Source organism: Macaca mulatta, chromosome 5 (assembly GCF_049350105.2).
Source record: "Macaca mulatta isolate MMU2019108-1 chromosome 5, T2T-MMU8v2.0, whole genome shotgun sequence".
Classification (NCBI taxonomy): Eukaryota; Metazoa; Chordata; class Mammalia; order Primates; family Cercopithecidae; genus Macaca; species Macaca mulatta.
This window is the reverse complement of record NC_133410.1, coordinates 147,930,547-147,954,403: the sequence shown is the minus strand read 5'-3', so window position 1 is coordinate 147,954,403 and position 23,857 is coordinate 147,930,547. Positions and strand designations below refer to the sequence as shown.

Below are 23,857 nucleotides of genomic sequence, written 5' to 3'. Positions count from 1 at the left end.
TGTTTAAGTCTGTAATATAGTTTATTTAATAATTTAGGCTTATTTCTAGTGTATATAGCTTAATTTAGGAAAAAACAAATGTCTAGCATTGTTACTTTCCTAATATTTATGTGAAAGTATTGTATATGTACAGTCTGGATTTTCTGGAAGATTTCTGCCTTATTCTCTAGTATACCTTCCTTGACTTTTTTCTTTATTTGTCTTTTCTTATTTTATTTTTTTTTTCACATTTGCGAAATAAGGTAACTAGAAGTTTTGGTGAACAATGCAGTTATTAAATTAAGGTGAAATTTTTCTGGAAAGTTAGCCTAAATATTTTCACTGACAAAACCTATTATTAAAGTTGATTATGAAATTGGAATTATTTCTGATTTACTGTAAATTGGAATATGTAGTCTCAATCTTGAAAAGATCAAATTGAAAAAAATTTAGCAGTATAAAAAAAGTTAAAAGCAGTATGTGAATAGATGCATTAAAATGAAACTCAAGGAATGACACTGGTTTTCTTTTTAAAAAGCTCATTTGAAAAGGAATTTTAGAAATTACCCTTCACAAATCATTGCAGCATTGGTACTAAAATTCATGTAAAAACTGAGTTACATGGTCACATCAGTCCGTGTGTAAATAGCCAATCAGAATCATTCAACATAAAACTATTTTAGAAACAAATTTGGTTGGTGGAGAAGGGCAGGCAGCAGAATGTTTTTGGTAACTATTTAAAATGATTCCTTGTGTTTGATAATTGTATAAAATGATTGATTCCTTGTGACATCTATAGCAAAATGTTCAAAAGGATGCAAAGAAATGCTTAAGAAAAGCTTTTTAAAAACTCTTTATCTGTGAGTAGACAAATACTGTTTAACTTATAGAATCGTAATTTTTCTTTCTTATTATTACTTATTTTATTTTTCGAGATGGAACCTTGCTCTGTCGCCCAGCCTGGAGTGCAGTGGCACAATCTTGGCTCACCTCTGCCTTCCAGGTTCAAGTGATTCTCCCACTTCAGCCTCCCAAGTAGCTGGGATTACAGGCGTGAGCCACTATGCCCGGCTAATTTTTGTATTTTTAGTAGAAACAGGGTTTTACCGTGTTGGCCATGCTGGTCTTGAAATCCTGACCTCAGGTGATCCACCCACCTTGGCCTCCCAAAGTGCTGAGATTACAGGCGTGAGCCACAGCTCCCAGCCTTGAATCATAATTTGTCATCTACACACTGATGTTTATGTTAGAAGCTAAAACTTATATAAGCTTGGGGATAGAATTTGGTTGTTATTAATTACAGTTGATGATGAATTACAGCTGCACTTCTCAAAAACCAAATGCTCTGACCTGGATTCTGGGAGTCCCAAGAGCCTTTCACAGGATCTGTAAAGACAAAACTGTTTTGAAAATAATACTAAGACATTATTTGCCTTTTCACTTTCAAAAGTGTACAGAGGAGTTAGGAGCTATGTATAGATGAGTTATTCTAATAGATTGAAAGAGGAAGGAGAATCCACCTGCCTTCTATTAAATCAAGTATAGTAAGATTTGCAAAAATATATAAAACAAAGCTACTCACTTTTTGTTTTTTTAAAGTTATTTTTGGCCAGGCATGGTGATTCATGCCTGTAATCCCAGCACTTTGAGAAGCCAAGGCAAGAGGATCTCTTGAGCCTAGGAGTTTGAGACCAGCCTGGACGACATACTGAGACCTCCGTCACTTAAGAAAAATAAAAATAGCTGGTTGTGCTGGTGCATGCCTGTGGTCCCAGCTACCTGAGAGGCTCAGGTGGGAGGATCACACCCAGGAAGTCTAACCTACAGTGAACCATGATCATGCCACTGCATTCCAGTCTAAGCAACAGAGCGAGACCTTGTCTCAAAAAACAGTTATTTTTCATAAAAAATATTACTTGTGTTTGCAGTAATGGGTGTATTATTTTAAATGAATTAATAATTTTGAAATTTTCTTTGTAATTTCAAATATGATAAATACAGATAAAATCTCTTTGAGGTCTTCAGTATTTTGAGTGTAAAAGTGTCCTCTGATAAAAAAAAGTTGGAGGATAGCTGAATTACCGTGTTATTTAGGTCTGTACTATATGGTAGCCACTAGCCACATGTATCTGAGTACTTAAAATGTAGCTAAGAAACTCAGTTTTAAATTTTAATTAATTTAAACTCAAAAACAAGCAGTGGGAAACTTCCTTATATTGATTACACATTGAAATAAAAATATTTTCAATGTCCTGGGTTAAATGAAGGTATTAATTTCTCCTTTGGTTTTACAAATGTAGCTACTGGAAAATTTAAAATTATATGTGGCTTTTATTTTTATCAGACAACTCTGGTTTAGAAAATAATTTCTGGCTGATTTCATCTTGCAGAGGGCAGTTTGCTCTCCCCCTCCGAGAGTACTGAAAAAAAGAAAAGCCATTCTTTTTTTCTTTTTGTACTTTATAATGCAAGTATATTGATTAAAAGGTCAAGGGGGAAAAGGTAAAGATGGAGTGTTCCAGACCTTTAATTACCTTTTCCCCCTTTTCATTGCATTTATTTGTATTCTTCATTTACCTATTACTGGTATTGCTTTGGGGTATTAGAGGATAAGTAGTGGTAAATCAGTACTGTAGTTGAGTGAAGACTTTGTACTATTAGTTTATAGTGTTGCTTATAGGGGAATACCACTATCACCTAATGAACTGCTTTCTAATTTTTTTTCACTGCTCTCAAACTAAATTGCTACTAAATTTTATTTTTGACTTGAGAACATTTTTATGAACTAGATCCATTGCCAGCATTCTCTTATGCAAAGCTGAGAGGTATGCCTCTTGTCAGACTTAATTACCAAGTTTGGTATTTTGTAACAGCTGTTGAGTGAGTCTGGAATAGTCTGCAGTACCATACAAACACCAGTTGATTAGAAAGATAGAAATGGAACAAGAAGATATTTACCAATATTAAATTGAAGGTATGAGCAAATGTTATTTTTGGTACTGTAATAAAAGATAAAACAGTTCTTGAAATTTATTTCAAGGGGAATTGACCAACAATACGCACTACCAGTGGTAACTAGAAAATGATACCTGTCAGACTACTTTTAGCTCCATTGTTTCTATTTTTAAAATGAGTTATTTATTTTTTCCTTCCATAAATTTCGTAGATAAAGATACCAGTAAGTCAAGTTTTAAGTAAGATAAGGAATTCTGCTTTTCAGCTCTTGTTTGTAGCTTTCTTACTTTGATTGCACAACACTGTTAAATCCATGCTTATTCTTAAGAAATGTGCAAAATTATAGCTGAAATTTTATTTGAATTATTGATCTGAACAAAAGAGCATTTTTTTGAATTACAGAAACAGGAGAAATATTTCTTAAATTTCTGTTGTAAAAAGTTACTTACGTAAACAAAAATAAAAAGATAGTGCTCACTTTTACAAAATGTGTTAAGTTTTGGAAACTGGCATTAGTACATTATTGTAAATTGATCTGAGAATAGGCTCTTAGATTTTTGTGTTTTGCATTATTTTAGTTAGTAAATAAAAATGACGAGATAAAATTAGTAAGCAGCAAAAAAGTAATCAGTGTTCCTCTTAACATGCTTTTAACTTACAAAGTAAGTTTATTTGACATTTTTATTTAGTTTTGAAATATCTTCCATTTATGTTTTTGATGCTCTCTGAACTATAGATGGAGCGTTCTAAAATCCAAAACTTTGAGCACTGATGTGACACTCAAAGGAAATGCTCATTAAAGCATTTTGGATTTTTAGATTTGGGATATTCAACTGGAAATATATAGTGCAGATACATTGTTTTTAAATTCGAAATCTGAAACACTTCTGGTCCTAAGCATTTTGGATAAGGCATGCCCAACCTATAGTAGTATAAGCTTCATGAGGCCGGAGATCTGTTCACACTTGTGTCAGGTTTATAGCACAGGGTCTGGGCACATGGTAAATGTCAGCAACCATTTGTCAGTTGTACATAGAGTATTAGATCTTCTGGCTGATAACTTCATAGGTAATTTATGCTTATTTTATGTTCTCATCCTAAATTTAAAGTATGAATGAGTAAATTTTCTAAGTAAGTGTATGTATTTTACTCTAAAATATTTCTGAGATATATTATGTTGAATTTTAGGGGGGAAGGGGAAATCGAGGTCAGAAATATGTGCAAAAATTACCCCTTGAAGAAGAAACTTCCATTGACCTAACAATTTTAATAACACAAAATCATGGTTTTGAAAATGTGCCTCAAACTACCTATGAATTCAGGGCACGTAATATGTAAGTAACTGTTAGGCAAATTTCATTTTGTTTATAAGCTGAAACATTAAACAATCTGGTAAAATTCTCTTGCTGTATTATTATTGAATACTTGAAGCTCTGATTTTAATATGGTAAAGTTTTAGGGTGTGTCTTAATATAATTACATAAGGAATTAGTTTACCCAGGATAGTTTATTAATAGCACCTAAGACAAGAGCTAAATTGCAACACAAGCAGACTTTAAAGAGAATGCTTGCTAGAATAAATTTTAAAAACTGGAGAATTTGCTTTTCAAGGTTTTTTTTCTTAGTGTATGTGAGTATTGTAGGGAGGCATTTTGAAAAAAATAATTGAGAATAATAATGTATCTTATACTTAATAATGCTAAGTTTTCTTAAAGTTGAACTACACAGGCTGATTGAATCCTTTGCTTCAGTGAAGCTGCAGATAAGAGTAAGCAGGGTCACCTAAAGATAGATTTACTTAGAGGTTTGGCTGCCTCTCTGGAACCATTTAGCTTTGAACAGATTTCCATAAATGGAAAGAGCAACTGGAGAGACCCAGTACCTTGTGGATGATGTGCAACAGGTGGTAAAACAGTCATTGGGTTTTTGAAATAAATGCTTTCCAAATGACTGTTGTTTAAGACTGAGGCTTTAGCATTTAGGGAACTTTGAGACTAACTGGATTTTTTCCCCCCAATTAAAAGTTTCCTGGAAACAGTTTTAAAAGATTCATATCGTTAGTGTGTAGTGCTTATGAATTTGTAATATGACTTTATGAAATTTGTATAAACATTTACTTTTAGTTCCTTTAGGGGATATCTTAGAAAAATCTGTCAAGTTAGAGACTCTTAAATATTCATGTTTCAGAACCTCTTACCAAGATAATTATTCAATATTTTAAGTCAGGGTGTGAAATTAATATATTATAAAGATAATAACATTTGTTCTTGAATTGCTGATTTTCCTGTAAGGTCAGTGGGTTGTCCTTAATTCAGTACCTAAAAGAAATATCTGCCTGGCGTGATGGCTCATGCGTGTAATCCCAGCACTTTGAGAGGCCGAGGCGGTTGTATCACCTGAGGCTAGTAGTTTGAAACCAGCCTGGCCAACATGGTGAAGCCCCGTCTCTACTAAAAATACAAAAATTAGCCGGGCGTGGTGGCATATGCCTGTAATCCCAGCTACTCAGGAGGCTGAGGCAGGAGAATCTCTTGAACCTGAGAGGTGGAGGTTGCAGTGAGCCGAGATCATGCCACTGCACTCCAGCCTAGGCAACAGAGCGAGGCTCCGTCTTAAAAAAAAAAAAATCTGCATGTCTGCTCCATGAAAAGTCTATGTTGGGAACCATGGCATATGTAAAGATTGGTTAAGCTAGCCCCCCAGACCTCAAGAAGTTTACAGTCTTACAGGAATGATAAGAAATTATCATATTCTTGCCCTATGAAACAGGAAATTGAAGTTTGATAGAGATTAAGTTGCTTACCTCAGGTAATAGAAATAAGTGGCAGAGACTGGAACCCAAGCTGTTGGACCTGAAAGCTCAAACCACTGCTGTACACATTGTTTACAAGTAACATAATCAGCAAAGCATAAAGGAAGTGCTAGAAGAAGAGAAATACAAAGGGTGTTAGAATTTGAAGGCTTCGTGGGAAGAATAAACTCTAAGAAAAAAGTCTTAGGTTAAAACCCACTGAGGCTCTGAAGAGAGCAAGGTTAATTTTAAAGAAAGTTCCCAAGTACTCTGGCAGTAAATCTAATGCATGTTGTTATCCATCTTTAGGCAGCCGTGCCTGGAGAGTACAGTCGTCCCTCAGTATACCTGGGGTATTGGTTCCAGGATGCCTCCTCCACCTGGCAGATACTGAAATCCTAGAATGCTCAATCAAGTCCCTTATACAAAATGCTGTAGTATTTACATTGTATTTTTAATTGTTGAATTTTTTTTATTGCCTCTGCCTCCCCTGCAATATTTTCAATCTGAGGTTGGTTGAATCTGTTGATGTGGAACCCTTGGATATGGAGGGCTTAATCAGTCATTCAAGAGAGTCTGTAAGAATTGAATTAATTGATTAAATTAATTTATTGATTAAATTAACTTGGCATGATACATCAAAATATGTAATTGCCCTCACAGGGTTGTTAATCTACAACCAGCCTCTCCCTGCCCCTTCCTCCCTTCCTACAAGTCAGTATTGGCCTAAAATTGATGCAGGGTTCAAATTTCAAGGATCTTTCTTTGTTTTCCTTTGAGTAAGATTCAGAAACTTCTCAGTAATTTCTTTTGTTACTGTTTTGAGACAGTCTCACTCTGTCGCCCAGGCTGGAGTACAGTGGTGCGATCTCGACTCACTGCAACCTCTACCTCCTGGGTTCAAGCAATTCTCCAGCCTCAGCCTCTTGAGTAGCTGGGAATTAACAGGTGTGTGCCACCATGCTCAGCTAATTTTTGTATTTTTTGGTAGAGATGGGGTTTCACCATGTCGGTCAGGCTGGTCTTCAACTCCTGACCTCAGGTGATCTACCCTCCTTGGCCTCCCAGAGTGCTGGGATTACAGGCGTGAGCCACCGTACCTGGCCAACTTCTCAGTAATTTCTAATCAATGTCATTGGTAACTTTATAATCAACATTCATTTTATATCAGTATTCATTTTATAAAATGTAGATACTAGCTTTTTAAAAATTATTTCTTAATTTATATAGACAAATAGATATCAATGGCTTAGAGTTACTCGTGTTATTTTATATTTATTTAGTTTTCATTTCTCTTTCAGGAGTGAATATGTTTATTTCTTAGTAATATGTTTTAGTCATATGTTTAGTGTATTTTTAATTGAGTAGAACTTATTTTTCCTCCAGTGGAAGCATCAGTTCATAGCAGTAATGCACACTGTACAGATAAGACAATTGAAGCTGCTGAAGCCCTGCTTCATATGGAATCTCCTACCTGCTTGAGGGATTCAAGAAGTCCTGGTATGTAAACTGTTCATTCTTATGTTAAATGTGTCATACTACTTCATATGTCTAAAATAAAGTTTTGTTTTTTTAATCCAAGGGGATTGTTGGGAATTCTCAAAGATACATTATACATGAATATATGACAGCAGTAATTGAACTTTGTCAAGGCCTCCAAGTCTTAAATACTTAATTTTCCTAACAAATGATACAGAAAATACCCACTATAGGTAGACAGATATTTATTAAATAGCTATTTATACTGTAATGTCTATTTCCTTAACTCTGGACAAGTTATAAGCCTTCATAGTCCTTCAGAGTATGATAGATGGGAGCAGTTGCCTGTTAGGACCACTTTCAATCCTTTATTCAATGATAAACAGGCAGTAACTCCAGAGAACCACATATGGTAGAGAGAGAAGGGAACTTTCGCCATATTTTTCACACATCTTTCAGATTGTGAGTTTTTATTTTTTTGTGGTCCCTCTTAGTCTTTAAGAACAACCTTGATAGTCATTTTGTACAATTCTGATTTGTCCTAAATTTAATGCCCAAATGTTAATTTGACTTGATACAAAAAGACTAGCTCACCTTCTCGTTGGGATTTACAATAAGAGCAACCATACTTCTTAATTTGAATAGAATCCTGTGTATTACTCAGAGATACGAGAATAAATTTGCAGCATTTTTGGTCAATCTATTAATCTAAGATAGTATGTGTTAAGTGTATCTCTTAATTGAAATAGAAATGTCTTATCTTGGTTATTTGTGCATATTCGAAGGAAGCCAAGGCAACATTATTGTATGTGCCAGAATACCAGATAACAATCTGTACCTACTGTTTTGGTGACTAAAACATCAGGACTCTTACATTAAATAAAACTTTAAATACTGAAAGGTAATATTTCTTGTCTGTAATGAGCAAGTTTTCCTTTTCATATTCTAAAATGAACTATAGGTGCTTGTGTTTTACTGAGTACATATTTACAAATCTTTGAAATTTTGAGCCACATATTACCTGTTAAAAAATAATGATGGCTAAGTGGATAGAAAGTAATTATTAACTAACTCACTATTATACTATTATTTTCAAATGCTTTCACAACTATTAGAATAATTTAGAATTTTTCTACATTGAGTTTGAAAGTATAAGTGTGAAAGAGTGGGGTGACTACTCATGGTCCTTGCTTTACCCAGAGAATTAACATTTTTCCTTTAAGTTGATTTTCCTTGCATTTATTTTCCTTGTATAGTTTAAATCATATTGAATATTCAGCAAATTAGCTCTTATCCTGCTTTGATTAATTCTTAATAAATCTCACCTCTTCTAAATATTGAACTATCCACATAAGAAACATTGATGGGGGTGGGAAATTTTAATTTTTCAACTTTTTTTTATAGTGGAAGTGTTTGTTCCTCCTTGTGTATCAACTCCAGAATTTATCCATGCTGCTATGAGGCCAGATGTCATTACAGAAACTGTAGTGGAGGTGTCAACTGAAGAGTCTGAACCAATGGATACCTCTCCTATTCCAACATCACCAGATAGCCATGAACCAATGAAAAAGAAAAAAGGTAGAGTATATTTATACATTTCTGAGAAGGCAGGTGAAAATTTTTTTCTTACCTTTTTCCTCATCAAGGGACATAGAAAATAGTATATGCTGTAGATTTAAGATTGATGTTATCTTAACTATTCTCAAATAATCAACATTGAGATTTTAATTTAGTGTTTTAACATACTCATACTGTTTAAAGGAGATAGTATGTAAGGCTTGAGGATAATTGTGTGACAATGATATCTAACAGGTGTTCGACACACAGAAGACAGATCAGAGATTCCCTGCACCTTTTCTTACTCCATCTTCTCCTTGTTGATCCTTTTATGGGTACTTGGTTACTTAAAAAAAAACCACACACACACACACACACACACACCCCATTTGATTCTTTATTTTACAAAGTCTTGTCTTCTCTTGCTTTCATGGATATTTTTTAAAAAGCCAGGCACACCTTTAGTACCAGCTGCTCAGGAGGTGAGAGGATTGCGTGAGCCCAGGAGTTTGAGGCTAACCTGGGCAACATAGCAAGACCCTATCTCAAAAAACCTAAATAAACAGTGAGAGAGATATATATATGTATGTCATACTGTATATATTATATATCACTTATATGCTAGATACAATATATGATACATAGTGTGATATATATACTATATATTATATATCATTTATTATATATCATGCTGTTTTTACCTTATGCCTTCTGCTTTGAAGCACTAAGAATGCTGATAGAGACTTCTGATTAGCATAAACTCACCAGTGGGTAAAGAGCATTTCCACTTACTATTTGACTCCTGCTGAAATTTCTGCTCCCCTCATCCCAATAGCACATTTTCAACATCATGAGGACATGGGCAGTGAGTCTTTTTCTGTTGAAATCAAGGGTAAAATTGGAAAGAAATGACATTCTAAGTAATTGAGTACTCACCTAATTCTCCTTTCTTCTCTAACTCTTCACATTTTAGAGTAAAATAAAGGTAAAAATAAAGGTGCATTTGAAATAATGGTATTTCCTTTTATTCATTAAATATAGTGTTTCAGATGGCCACAGTGTGTACCATTCTGTGGTCATTGTTGTAAGGGAGATGAGAATAAGACAGTGTCTTCCCACTTGCAATACATATAGATTATATGCATCTCGAGAGAGGTATACATGAGAGAATTTAGGAGGAAGAATTACTTCCTGATGTAATCATTTAAAAACAAAAGGCATACATATAAATAGCCTTATTTACCCACTGCCTGCTATAGCACTTGGCTGGTTGCATCCAATGAGAGCTGTCACAAAATACTTAAGAAATGTTTGTTTAGATTTAATGCTGGGCACGATGGCTCATGCCTGTAATCCCAGCACTTTGGGGGTCTCAGGTGGGCAGATCACTTGAGGTCAGGAGTTCATGACCAGCCTGGTCAACATGATGAAACCCTGTCTCTACTAAAAATGCAAAAATTAGCCGGCTGTGGTGTTACATGCCTATAGTCCTAGCTATTCGGGAGGCTGAGGCAGAAGAATCCCTTGAACCCGAGAGGTGGAGGTTGTAGTGAGCTGAGATTGCACCAGTGCACTGCAGCCTGGGTGACAGAGTAAGACTCTGTTTCAAAAAAAAAAAACAAAAACCACACACATTTAAAGGAAGATGGAAAAGACCATGAAAAACAGGGGCCATGTTGGGAGCCAGGATATGTGATATTCTATAAACCAGGAAATACTTTGCCAATTTAATAACAATTTTATTTATTTCTGTGAAAGCTCTTAATGACCATTTAAAAATTACAAGCCTGGGTGTGGTGGCTCACGCCTATAATTCCAGCACTTTGGGAGGCTGAGGCAGGAGGATTGTTTGAGCTCAGGAGTTTAAGACCAGCCTGAGCAACATAGTGAGACTTCATCTCGAGGAATTAAAAAAAATTAGCCAGGTATGGTGGCACATGCTTGTAGTCCTAGCTACTCGGGAGGCTGAGGCAGGAGGATCGCTTAAGCCTGGGAGGCTACAGTGAGCCATAATCGTGCCACTGCATTCCAGCCTGGGTGACAGAGAGAGACCCTGTCTCAAAGAAAAAAAAAAAATACATGTAACCATTCTGTCTGTACTTATTACCGTAAGGGAGACAATGAAGAGTAAGAGCATCATTATTTATATTTTTGTGGTTAAGTACATTTGGGATATGCAAACTTAGATAGGTTATTTTTTAATAGCAGTCCCTCTTTTTATTTTGAGATCCTTTAATATACTAATGTACATTGTGGATCTTGCTATCTTCCAAGAGAAGATAACGTATGGTGTTCTAAAAGTTAATATGAATATAGAACCCATTTTCCTATGGAGGAAATTTATTAAGGAACATGACTTTGGACGTGCAGCTTTATGAGAAAATAAATTAAACCTTTTTGCACTAACTTTACTAAATTGGGCTTTTGTGCTAGAATTTAGGAGATGCTGAAGATGTTAGTTTTATTACTGTCTGATTCATATGTATAAATATTATTTAAATTGAGTAATTAAGCTGTATTCTAACAGAGACCAGTGAACTTTCTGTTTTATTTTTTGTTACAAACAGACTTCTTGATTAGAATTACCAGAATTCTAAAGTATATCTGTGCATTTTGAAATACAGATGTTCAGATGCTTTAATTAGTTCTTTATATAATTATATAGATTAATATAATTAATTTAATGTTTCCTATTGAAGAATAGAGTGACATCAGAAATCTCAGATGTAGAACAATCACCAAATCAGTAATAATATATTTGATCGTGTCTGTAATCCAGCACTTTGGGAGGCTGAGGTGGGCAGATTGCCTGAGCTCAGGAGTTCAAGATCAGCCTGGGCAACATGGTAAAACCCGTCTCTACAAAAAATATAAAAATTAGCCGGGTGTGGTGGTGCATGCCTTAGTCCCAGCTACTTAGGGGGCTGAGGCGGGAGGATTGCTTGAACCCAGGCTGTAGTGAGCCATGTTCGCACCACTGCTCTCCAGTCTGGGTGACAGAGTGAGACTCCATCTCTTAAAAAAAAAAAAGTGTGTGTGTGTGTGTATATATATATATATTTGATTTTAAAATACAGCATACTTACATATTTCCAGTTTATTTCTTGAGTCTGCCTCTCACCTGCCAGTGTTCATCCATCTGTGCTCAGGATTGAATGTAGCTCATTCAGGCTTAATCCTCTTTTGTGTAGAAAAGTATATAGCCCTTATTTTTTCTATTCATTGTGGATGCTAGTCTATCTGAGAGAGCCTTATGGCAAAATGAGGAGGAACAAAAGGGAAGGACACAAACCTTTATTAGACATAAAAAGCACTTGGAAGTTTTTTTACCCTTGTAATGTATCTGCATGTGGAAGTGGGGAAATTGAAACACTTATGCTTACATTCTGGTGAATTAACTGATCCAGAGCAGTAGAGAGTGTTTGTTGTTTTTTACTTTTCCTCATTTGAGTTCAAAGAGCTTTGCAAATTATCAGATCTTCTGCAATAAGTTGCTAAAGCTGTTTCTCCCAATCCTATAGAACAGAAAACAAATTAAGTTTTTACTAGGATTTGTTTCTATTGCTACACTAATATAAAAGGTTGGCAAGGCCATGTACGGTGGCTCATGCCTGTAATCCTAGCACTTTGGGAGGCCAGGGCGGACGGATCACGACGTCAGGAGATTGAGACCATCTGGCTAATATGGTGAAACCCTGTCTCTACTAAAAATACAAAAAATTGGCCGGGCGCGGTGGCTCACGCCTGTAATCCCAGCACTTTGGGAGGCCGAGGCGGGCGGATCACAAGGTCAGGAGATCGAGACCACGGTGAAACCCCGTCTCTACTAAAACTACAAAAAATTAGCCGGGCGCGGTTGTGGGCGCCTGTAGTCCCAGCTACTCGGGAGGCTGAGGCAGGAGAATGGCGTGAACCCGGGAGGCGGAGCTTGCAGTGAGCCGAGATCGCGCCACTGCACTCCAGCCTGGGCGACAGAGCGAGACTCCGTCTCCAAAAAAAACAAAAAACAAAAAACAAAAAACAAAAAATTGGCTGGGTGTGGTAGCAGGCGCCTGTAGTCCCAGCTACTTGGGAGACTGAGGCAGGAGAATTGCTTGAACCTGGGAGGCAGAGGTTGCAGTGAGCCGAGATCGTGCCACTGCATTCCAGCCTGGGCGACAGAGCAAGACTCCATCTCAAAAAAAAAAGAAAAAAAAAAAAAGATTGGCAAATCAAGGCTCTGACCAATGTATATGGCAATCGAGGCTCTGCCAATGTGTATGACAGAGATTACTACTTACTGCTGTAATCTAAAATACAGAAGTGTTTTTAGTACTCCTTTTAGAAGCAGCTTTTCATACAGAGTATATTTATCTACAAGTTAGTGTCCATTTAAATGAATAATGTGTAATCAGAAAGTCTGCTAATCATGCCTCTCATATTTTTCTTGTTTTCAATGTATGGTTTCAATATCTTATTTTTTCAGTTGGCCGTAAACCAAAGACCCAGCAATCACCAATTTCCAATGGGTCTCCTGAGTTAGGTATAAAGAAGAAACCGAGAGAAGGAAAAGGTAATGTGGGGAGGGTTGCTTTGGAAGTGAGATGATTTTTTTTTTCAGTTAGGTGACATTTTTGCATTTGTAAGAAAATTATTTCTAGTACATGCACATATGAGAATACTGTCGTTGGTAATAGTTCTTAATAAGGGATGTATCAGCATCATGGGGGGAGCTTTTTCAAAATACCTTTGCCTAGTTCCTACACCACAGAGATTGTGTAGCCATAGTTATATCATGGGGGATATAGGGACTTTTGGAAAAAGTCCTAAGGAAGTCTGATATATACTCTCCTTAACCATTGACTTAGGGGATATGTGTATGTATAATAGCACCCATCCTCATATATAGGTACCCATAATTCAAAGGGGTTTACAACTAAGCCTTGTTTCTAATAGATAATTTCTTTCTTTTATTATTTTTGTGAGACAGTTTCTTGCTGTGTTGCCCAGGCTGGTGTGTGGTGGTGTGAACATGGCTTACTGCAGCCTTGACCTCTTGGGCTTAAGCAATCTTCCTGCCTCGCCTTCTGAGCTGCTGGGACCACAGGCGCATGCCACTCTCCCTGGCTAATTTTTTTTTTTATTTTTAATTTTTTTAAGTTTTTTGTAGAGATGAGGTCTTACTATGTCACCCAGGCAGGTCTTAAACTCCTAGGCTCAAGTGATCCTTCCGCCTCAGCCTCTGAAAGTGCTGGGACTACAGGCATGAGCCACCGCACCTAGCCTGATACATAACTTCTTTTTTTTTTTTTTTTGAGACGGAGTCTCTCTCTCTGTCGCCCAGGGTGGAGTACAATGGCCGGATCTCAGCTCACTGGAAGCTCCGCCTCCCGGGTTCACGCCATTCTCCTGCCTCAGCCTCCCGAGTAGCTGGGACTACAGGCGCCCGCCACCACGCCCGGCTAGTTTTTTGTATTTTTTTAGTAGAGACGGGGTTTCACCGTGTTAGCCAGGATGGTCTCGATCTCCTGACCTCGTGATCCACCCGTCTCGGCCTCTCAAAGTGCTGGGATTACAGGCTTGAGCCACCACGCCCGGCCCTCATAACTTCTTAACTGTTTAGAAGCAATGCAAGAATTCAAGGCGAGCTAAATTTTAATTTTCCAGTCAACAAATTTCAGTCACATCAGTTACAATTCAGAACAAAACCATGCTTATTTGCTTATTTATTGACTTACTTTTACAGACAGGGCTGGAATGCAGTGGCGTGACGGTAGCTCACTGCAGCCTTGTACTACTCTGCTTATAGCCTCCCAAGTATCTGGGACTACATGCACACACCACCGCACCCAGCTAATTTTTTTTGTTTGTTTTTTTAAGAGATGGGGTCTCATGCTTTGTTGCCCAGGCAGGTCTCGAACTCCTGGCTTCAAGAGATCCTCCAGCCTCACACTCCCAGAGTGCTGAGATTATAAGCATGAGCCACTGCCCCTTGTCTATTTTTGCTTTAGAATTCGTGTATCCTGATTAAAGATAAAAACAGCACCAAATCTCCCCCATTCTGTGCTTTCTTAATTTGTCGAATAAGATGACTTCAAGTGACATTTCTTTTTAATATTATTTTTATTACTTTTTTATTACCTTTTTTTAAATTTTATTTTAAAATCTTCTGTAGAAACAGGATGTCCCTATTTTGCCCTGGCCTCAAGCGATCCTCCCATATTGGCCTCCCAAAATGTTGGGATTATAGGCATGAGCCACCACACCTGGCCTTTAATTTTATTGTCACTCAGATTCTGACAGATAAAGTGTCATTTCAGTAGTGGTTTTAGATGTGTTCTGTCTGCCAGTCTGATAACCAAAAATTTATCACTTTCATGAATAAGTGTTTTCAGACCAATATTCAATAGTTGGATAAATTTTACATTAATGTATTTAAATTTATTCTGTCCTTATCAGGTGGTTTGACTTAATAATTTTAAATAATTAAAACAGAAATTAAGTCTAGTTAAAAAAAATTGTCTCCAGTAAGCCTTCCAAGAAATTTGGTATTTCGATAGGCCAAAAAAAAAACAACAAAAAAGTGACATTGAACACTTATTCAGGAACTGGTGACCCAGTTTGGGGGAGGCTTAGAATACTTTTCTTACCTCCTTGTTTGTCTTTGGTTGTTGTACACTTCTAACATTTTAGGTTTCCTCTTTTAATTTATATTGAAAACTTTAAAAGTTAACATAGTAAATATTAGAAAACTAAACTATAAATATACAGTTATTACTATTGTCTTTTAAATAATTCTTATCCTCAGTGGTATCACTTATACTCGAACATCTTTTGCTTAAGACTGGAGAAAAAGTCTGTGACCAGTTTTTACCAATTTAAATCATATCTCATTACAATTTCAGTCTTGTATTAAATTTGAGGCAGTGTGTTATAATGTAATTAATTAAAGCTATTACAGTCAAACCTATATTCAAAATCCAGCCAGTGTTTTTTCTTTTGTAAAATTATGATAATAATGTTTGTCATAGGCAAATTCCTTGTTACCTGGTAAAGAAAGCTTCTCTTTCTGAATCCTGTTTTCCCTAAAATCAGAAATAGAATTTTTAATAATTTTTTTCTTTAGAGATAGGGTCTCACTCTTTTCACCCAGGCTGGAATACAGTGACATGATCATGACTCACTGCAGCCTCAACCTCCCAGGCTAAAGTATTCTTCTGCCTCAGCCTCAAGTAGCTAGGACCACAGGCACATACCACCATGTCTGGCTAATTTTAAAATTTTTGGTAGAGACGAGTCCCCCTATGTTGCCTAGGCTATTCTCATACTCCTAGGCTCAAGTGATCCTTCAGCCTTGGCCTCCTTAGAATTGTTCATTTTAACTTGGGGATGGCAACGTGGGTGCAGTGAGTATTTAAAGATAACCTGAGGGGTTTTGATGAGTTTAATTCAAAACATGGAAACATTCAGATATCTTATATGCAAGGCATTGTCTATATTATACAAAAATTTCTTCCAGATAAAATCTTTACTCACACTTACTACTATGTGAACAAAATAAAAATGCCCCAGCTACACATTTTTATGTAACTGAAGATTATACATGGTTTATTTTAATAGTTTTTAGGTAGTGATGCTGATGTAATAGAATCCTAGAGATACAAATGTAACATTGTGAAGTTGAAAGTCAGCTTTTTTTTTTTTTTTTTTTTTTTTGAGATGGATTTTAGCTCTTGTTGCCCAGCCTGGAGTGCAATGGCGCGATCTCAGTTCACCGCAACCTCTGCCTCCTGGGGTCAAGCGATTCTGCTGCCTCAGCCTCCCGAGTAGCTGGGATTACAGGCATGTGGCACCACACCTGGCTAATTTTTATATTTTTAGTAGAGATGGGGTTTCTCCATGTTGGCCAGGCTGGTCTCAAACTCCCGACCTCAGGTGATCCGCCCACCTTGGCCTCCCAAAGTGCTGGATTACAGGTGTGAGCCACCACGCCTGGCCGAAGGTCAGCTTTTTTAGGTCAACAGATGCATAATGGGCTCAACTCTGCGTTATTAATGAATTTACTGGATTTTCAGGGAAAGCCACAGTGAAAGTGAAATGCCAGAGAAAAAACATCAGTATTTTGATTGAAGGTGTTGGGGTAGTGGTGGCCGTTTCGGGACTCTTTTCTCTTCTTCTTTTTTTCTTGAGATGGAGTCTCGTTCTGTTGCTCAGGCTGGAGTGCAGTGGCGTGATCTCTGCTCACTGCAACATCCGCCTCCCGGGTTCAAGTGATTCTCCTGCCTTTGCCTTGCAAGTAGCTGGGATTACAGGCACCTGCCATCATGTCTGGCTAATTTTTGTATTTTTGTAGAGATAGGGTTTCACCATGTTGGCCAGGCTGGTCATGAACTCCTGACCTCAGGTGATCTGCCCACCTTGGCCTCCCAAAGTGCTGGGATTACAGGCATGAGCCACCGTGCCCAGCCTTCTATTAATAAGAACTTGGCATCTAGAGGTTATGAAGGGAATAAAATAAAAACAACCTGAAAAGCCTCTTCTCATGACTGCTGCCCACTACTCTCCCCTCCTTAATAAGGGAAAAAAGAGTGTGATACTTTCTTCCTTTTGGGATTAATTTTTTTATTTTACTTACCCAGATTCCTTTTCGTTCTTTTATGCACATCCTAGCCATCTTCCAAGACTTCATGATGGCCTCTCAGTCCACTTTATTTTCACTCCTGGAATCCCACAGACATTATTTTCTATGATTACTTGGGATATAGTTAATTATGCATTGCTTTGTGATAGACCTTATATTGTTTCAAATTGTTACTTATTTCTTGCATTGTTGTTTAACTTGTCATCTACTTTCTTTTCCCTTCTCAACTAAATTATAAATTCCTTGAGGCAGGGACCAGGTTTTAAATTCATCTCCTTAAGCATGATATGTGATGAATAAGCATTTTGTTCTGCAGAAATATTCTAATATTTCCTCATTTTAAAATTTTTCTAGCAATGTGATCCAGAGCTAATGTTATAGTTAACATTTGATGAATACTTGACTAGTTTTAAGGAATTACCATATTTTTCCATTTTAGGACCTCAGATTTTAAGATATAAGTATAAACAATGAAATCCTTTAAATATTATCTTCCGTCTACTGGGTGTAATCAGTAGAAAGTGATTAGAAATTTTTTTTTTAATCTGTTTTTAGAGGCAGTAATGTTCTTTTTTTTTTTCTTTTTCCTGAGACAGAGTTTCACTCTGTCACCCAGGCTGGAGTACAGTAGTGCGATCTCAGCTCACTGTAACCTCTGCTTCCTGGGTTCAAGCGATTCTCATGCCTTAGCCTCCCAAGTAACTGGGATTACAGGTGCACGCCACCATGCTCAGCTAATTTTTATACTTTTAATAGAGATGGGGTTTCACCATGTTAGCCAGGCTGGTCTCGAACTCCTGACCTCAGGTGATACGCCCGCCTCCCAGCCTCCCAAAGTGCTGGGATTATAGGCGTGAGCCACCACATCCAGCCAACAGTAAAGTTCTTTGCTATCAAGTCTTAATTGACTGGTAGTACAGAGGAAAATGATAAGAAAATGCTTAAAGGGTTGAGGGTAGTTTGCACTTATAATATATATACCTCAGAGTTCATGCCTGTAGGTGAATCAAAGAAAAGTAAGTTTCTTACAAAAAGATCCTAGGTCTGATGCCTGAAAGTTTTACACATTTCATTGCATTTTGCTTGCCTATCCAACAAAATTACTAAGTACCTTTTGATCATGGAATTTAGGCTTATCATATGATAAACAAAGGTGTAAACAAATTTATTTTATTCAGAGTTTAAATCTGTATAAACTAATAAACTTGATTCTGTTTAATTCAGGTTAACTTTGCCTAAGCAATTATGCCTTTGCCTTTACTGAACTCAAAATCTAGGATAGGGTGATATGTAATGTACAAACGCCAGAATCTGTATTTTAGCATCGTAACTGTAAGCATACGTAGTGGATACCATTTTTTAAAAGTAGAAACAGGCTGGACGCAGTGGCTCACACCTGTAATCCCAGAATTTGGGGAGCCTAGGTGGGCGGATCACCTGAGGTCAGGAGTTCAAGACCAGCCTGGCAAACATGGTGAAACCCTGTCTCTACTAAAAATACAAAAATTAGCCCGGTGTGGTGGAATGTGTCTGTAATCCGAGCTACTCGGGAGGCTGAGGCAGGAGAATTGCTTGAACCTGGGAGGTGGAGGTTGCAGCGAGCCGACGTTGTGCCACTGCACTCCAGCCTAGATGACAGAGCAAGTCTCCATCTCCAAAAAAATAAATGTAGAAACAAGTATATTCAGGGTTTTTAAGTTACGATGAAGGACACTTTATTTGCTTTTAATTGTGTATTTAATTATGTTAATTTGTAATCAATGTCTGTCATTGTTTTTAAAGGAAACACAACCTATTTGTGGGAGTTTCTTTTAGATCTACTTCAAGATAAAAATACTTGTCCCAGGTATATTAAATGGACTCAGAGAGAAAAAGGCATATTCAAGCTGGTGGATTCAAAGGCTGTCTCTAAGCTTTGGGGAAAGCATAAGAACAAACCAGACATGAACTACGAAACCATGGGACGAGCTTTGAGGTAAAAATGCAATTGAGCTAATATTGACACAAAATTTATGTATTTCTTTATATTGTCTATTAGCTGTTTAAAGAGAAGCTGAAAATCCTTTACAACTTTTAACTTTGGGGGATATTCTAGAGGAGCATCTTAGATTTGGAAGTAGATGAGGAGATAGGAGTTTAGTCTACATGCTTATAATTTTAACATAATTGGAAAATTCATTTTTGCAGAAAATGTGCTTTTGTACTTAGGACTATTTCTTAATAGAAATTGTGAAGTTGTAGGCTTAAAAAAAATTAAGCCTAAACAAATTATGGTTCCTAAAGTTAATTTGTATTTTAGTTTTTAGGAGTTTGTCATAAATGGATTTATGTTGATAGGAAAATTTAAGTTTTATCAGTTTGGCCGGGCATGGTGGCTCATGCCTATAATCCCAGCACTTTGGGAGGCTGAGGCAGGCGGATCACTTGAGGTCAGGAATTCAAGACCAGCCTGGCCAACGTGGGGAAACCCCATCTCTACTAAAAATACAAAAATTAGTCGGGTGTGGTGGTGCTCGCCTGTAATCCCAGCTATTCAGGAGGCTGAGGTAAGAGAATCGCTTGAACCCAGGAAGCAGAGGTTGCAGTGAGCCAAGATTGTGCCATTGCACTCCAGCCTGGGCGACAGAACGAGACTCCGTCTCAAAAAAAAAAAAAAAAGAATAATCAGTTTGATAAACCCACAAAATTCTTTCATTGGAAAGTACATGGCTTCTTCTAATTAAAGGTGTTTTTAAGTGAACACATGGTTTATGTGACAGTATTCGCAAATCTCTACTAAGTTTAAGTGTGGCTTAGATAATTTTTCCAGTAATATCAGTTTGTTTTTATAACCTATGTAAATCAGAAAAGAATTTCTACCAGTGTCAGTATAGTAAAATACTCAATGGTAAGGTAAATTATTTCTTTTAAGAAAACGAATGAACTTTCAGCTACTTTATAGATCTTAAGTTTGTAGGACCTTGGCGCCAGGTTCCAACCTGATTCCTACTCTAAATTTGTAACCTTTTGAGCAGTCTAGGCAGTAAGAGTTTGTTTTTTTCTCATCTGTTATTAGGGATAAGGGAATGTTTCTATTAGTATGCACTGTACATAGTGTTTTTGGTGGGGGTAGAGTGGGGTGGAGAAATAATATACTTGATTCATTTGGTACATTTTCCCCTTACAGATACTACTACCAAAGGGGAATTCTTGCAAAGGTTGAAGGACAGAGGCTTGTATATCAGTTCAAGGATATGCCCAAAAACATAGTGGTCATAGATGATGACAAAAGTGAAACCTGTAATGAAGATTTAGCAGGAGCTACTGATGAAAAATCATTAGAACGAGTGTCACTGTCTGCAGAAAGTCTCCTGAAAGCAGCATCGTCTGTTCGCAGTGGAAAAAATTCATCCCCTATAAACTGCTCCAGAGCAGAGAAGGGTGTCGCTAGAGTTGTGAATATCACTTCCCCTGGGCACGATGCTTCATCCAGGTCTCCTACTACCAATGCATCTGTGTCAGCAACAGCAGCTCCAAGGTAAGTGAGGCAAACCATTAGTTATAATGTATTTACTTTTTAAAAAAGTCTCCTTGGTGAAAGCGAAATGTCCCTTTGCTTAATATTAGTGTTCTAAGAACACAGCGTTGTCAGGACTTTGAAAAGTGCTTGATATTTTAATTATATTTTTTATTGTTGTTAAAGTAGATGTCTTGCTGGGTTCAGTGGCTCATGCCTATAATCCTAGCACTTTGGGAGGCCAAGGCAGGAGGATTGCTTGAGGACAGGAGGTCAACACAAGCTTTGGCAACATAGACCTCCTCTCTATAAAATAAAAATAAAAAATTGCTGAGCGTGGTGTCACATACCTGTAGTCCTAACTACTCAGGAAGCTAAGGCAGAAGAATCACTTGAGCTTAGGATTTGGAGGTTGTAGTAAGCTAAGATTGCACCGCTGTACTCCAGCCTAGGCAGCAGACCGAGACCTTATCTCAAACAACAACAACAACAAAAGTAGATGTCTTAAATTACCTGAATTGGTTTTTATGGTTTTATAGATGGAGCTTAATGTAGGCTTTAGTTTTTAAAATATATTTGTGTCATGGTATGTTTGTGTCAGACATCAGGAATTGCCAGTATCTCTGAAAAATTTGGGAGCACTAGTTTTACACATTTTGGATTTGTATTCATCTTTTACTCAGGAGACCTATTTTCTCATTTGGCATTAAATATAATCAGCTTTTTTCTTTCTAATGTACTAGGACAGTTCGTGTGGCAATGCAGGTACCTGTTGTAATGACATCATTGGGTCAGAAAATTTCAACTGTGGCAGTTCAGTCAGTTAATGCAGGTGCACCATTAATAACCAGCACTAGTCCAACAACAGCGACCTCTCCAAAGGTAGTCATTCAGACAATCCCTACTGTGATGCCAGCTTCTACTGAAAATGGAGACAAAATCACCATGCAGCCTGCCAAAATTATTACCATCCCAGCTACACAGCTTGCACAGTGTCAACTGCAGACAAAGTCAAATCTGACTGGATCAGGAAGCATTAACATTGTTGGAACCCCATTGGCTGTGAGAGCACTTACCCCTGTTTCAATAGCTCATGGTACACCTGTAATGAGACTATCAATGCCTACTCAGCAGGCATCTGGCCAGACTCCTCCTCGAGTTATCAGTGCAGTCATAAAGGGGCCAGAGGTTAAATCGGAAGCAGTGGCAAAAAAGCAAGAACATGATGTGAAAACTTTGCAGCTAGTAGAAGAAAAACCGGCAGATGGAAATAAGACAGTGACCCACGTAGTGGTTGTCAGTGCGCCTTCAGCTATTGCCCTTCCTGTAACTATGAAAACAGAAGGACTAGTGACATGTGAGAAATAAAATAGCAGCTCCACCGTGGACTTCATGCTGTTAGTGGCAGTACTGACATAAACATTTGCAAGGGAAGTCATCAAGAAAAGTCAAAGAAGACTTTAAAACATTTTTAATGCATATACGAAAACAATCAGACTTACTGGAAATAAATTACCTATCCCATGTTTCAGTGGGAAATGAACTACATATTGAGATGCTGACAGAAAACTGCCTCTTACAGTAGGAAACAACTGAACCCATCAATAAGAAAAAGGATTGAAAGGGACCAAGCAGCTCACTACGATATCAAGTTACACTAAGACTTGGAACACTAACATTCTGTAAGAGGTTATATAGTTTTCAGTGGGAGGGGTTGGGATGGGTGATCTTATTGTTACATATAGCAATTTTTGATGCATTTTATATGCATACCAGCAATTATTACTGTGTTCGCACAGTTCTCACTTAACTGGTGCTATGTGAAGACTCTGCTAATATAGGTATTTTAGAATGTGAATTGAAGAATGGATCCCAAAAACTTCAGAAAGAGGATAGCAAAAAAAGATCTAGTGCGATTTTTTATATATATATATACACACACACATATATATATATCATATAGCTTAAGCTGATTTAAAACAAAGGCCTTAGACTAATTTTCGGTTTTCTTTCTTGAAATAAGCTAATGGCTTGTTTGTGTAAAGCTTTTTTATTAAAAGAAAAATTTTAAAAATCTTGTACCTAGCACAGTATTGTTATAGAATTTACATGTAACATTTTATATGGTAGTTTAAGTCTGTCAGTTTCTTAATTGTGGACAGATTAACAGTTGGCTCTGGCCTTTTGCTGTAACATGCCTGTGTCACTCAGCCCTGGCATTTGTGCAGACATATCATTTTCAGTTCTGCTGTCACTTGGAAGTTCAGGCTCAGCATGAATTTTTGTCAGGTAGCTCTAATACCTGGAGTTTTCTTTCTTTCTTTCTTTTTTTTCAGTTGAAGTTTATGAGGGAAATACCAGTGTTCAGATTTGAACTATAATAGTTTGTATATTCAACATTTGAAGTATATTCTATTTTGTTGTACTCTTGTTTCAAAGTGTATTCAAGTAGGTTTTCTGAAATATAGAAATGAAATTTATCTTCTGTTTTGGTCTCTGGTGATATTTTTAACAATATTTAAAAGCCAGCATAGACATGTTTTAGTTAAGAAGTGATAAAATATCTCTATTTCTCCTTCCCAACTACTGCATGAAGAAATTCTACTTCTGTTTTGTTCCATTATATTAATATTTGGCAAATACCTGCATGTTGCCAGTTTCTTTCTAGTTGTAATGATGAACTATAATGTTCTGCTTAACATAATGAATTTAGTATTTTAGTTGTCTGCACTTAAAGAATTTATATTTATAAAACACTTCAAACCATTTGTTTCACAATCAGACCTTTTGTGGATAAAAAGAACAATTACTCTTCTAGCCCTTTTACAGATTAGGAAGTTAAGGTATCTGAAGGATTATATAAACTATGTAATTTCACTACTGTCTGTCACTACATATCTTAATGCTCTTTTCTACTACAAAGAAAAGGTATCTATTTTTACATCTTTTAGAAATTTAGATTAAATCATACTTAATATTT

General features: G+C 36.9%; 1 protein-coding gene across 35 annotated transcripts in view; it reads left to right on the top strand.

Moving 5' to 3' along the window:
* The window catches only part of ELF2 (E74 like ETS transcription factor 2), a 121,516-nt gene extending 98,159 nt beyond the window's left edge, over window positions 1–23,357 (top strand). For 14 of the 35 annotated variants that reach the window (XM_078002273.1, XM_078002267.1, XM_028848778.2 and 11 more), the window contains 6 exons: window positions 7,112–7,225; window positions 8,609–8,782; window positions 13,227–13,313; window positions 19,164–19,356; window positions 20,548–20,898; window positions 21,621–23,357. In XM_078002273.1, the coding sequence (XP_077858399.1) occupies window positions 7,186–7,225; window positions 8,609–8,782; window positions 13,227–13,313; window positions 19,164–19,356; window positions 20,548–20,898; window positions 21,621–22,245 (1,470 nt within the window). In that variant the 5' untranslated portion in view covers window positions 7,112–7,185 and the 3' untranslated portion in view covers window positions 22,246–23,357. Of the gene's footprint in view, window positions 1–6,034; window positions 6,304–6,556; window positions 6,674–7,111; window positions 7,226–8,608; window positions 8,783–13,226; window positions 13,314–19,163; window positions 19,357–20,547; window positions 20,899–21,620 lie in introns of those variants that run through there. The other 21 variants (XM_078002279.1, XM_078002277.1, XM_028848775.2 and 18 more) reach the window with 6 other exon arrangements.
* The last annotated feature ends 500 nt before the right edge of the window (window positions 23,358–23,857 follow it).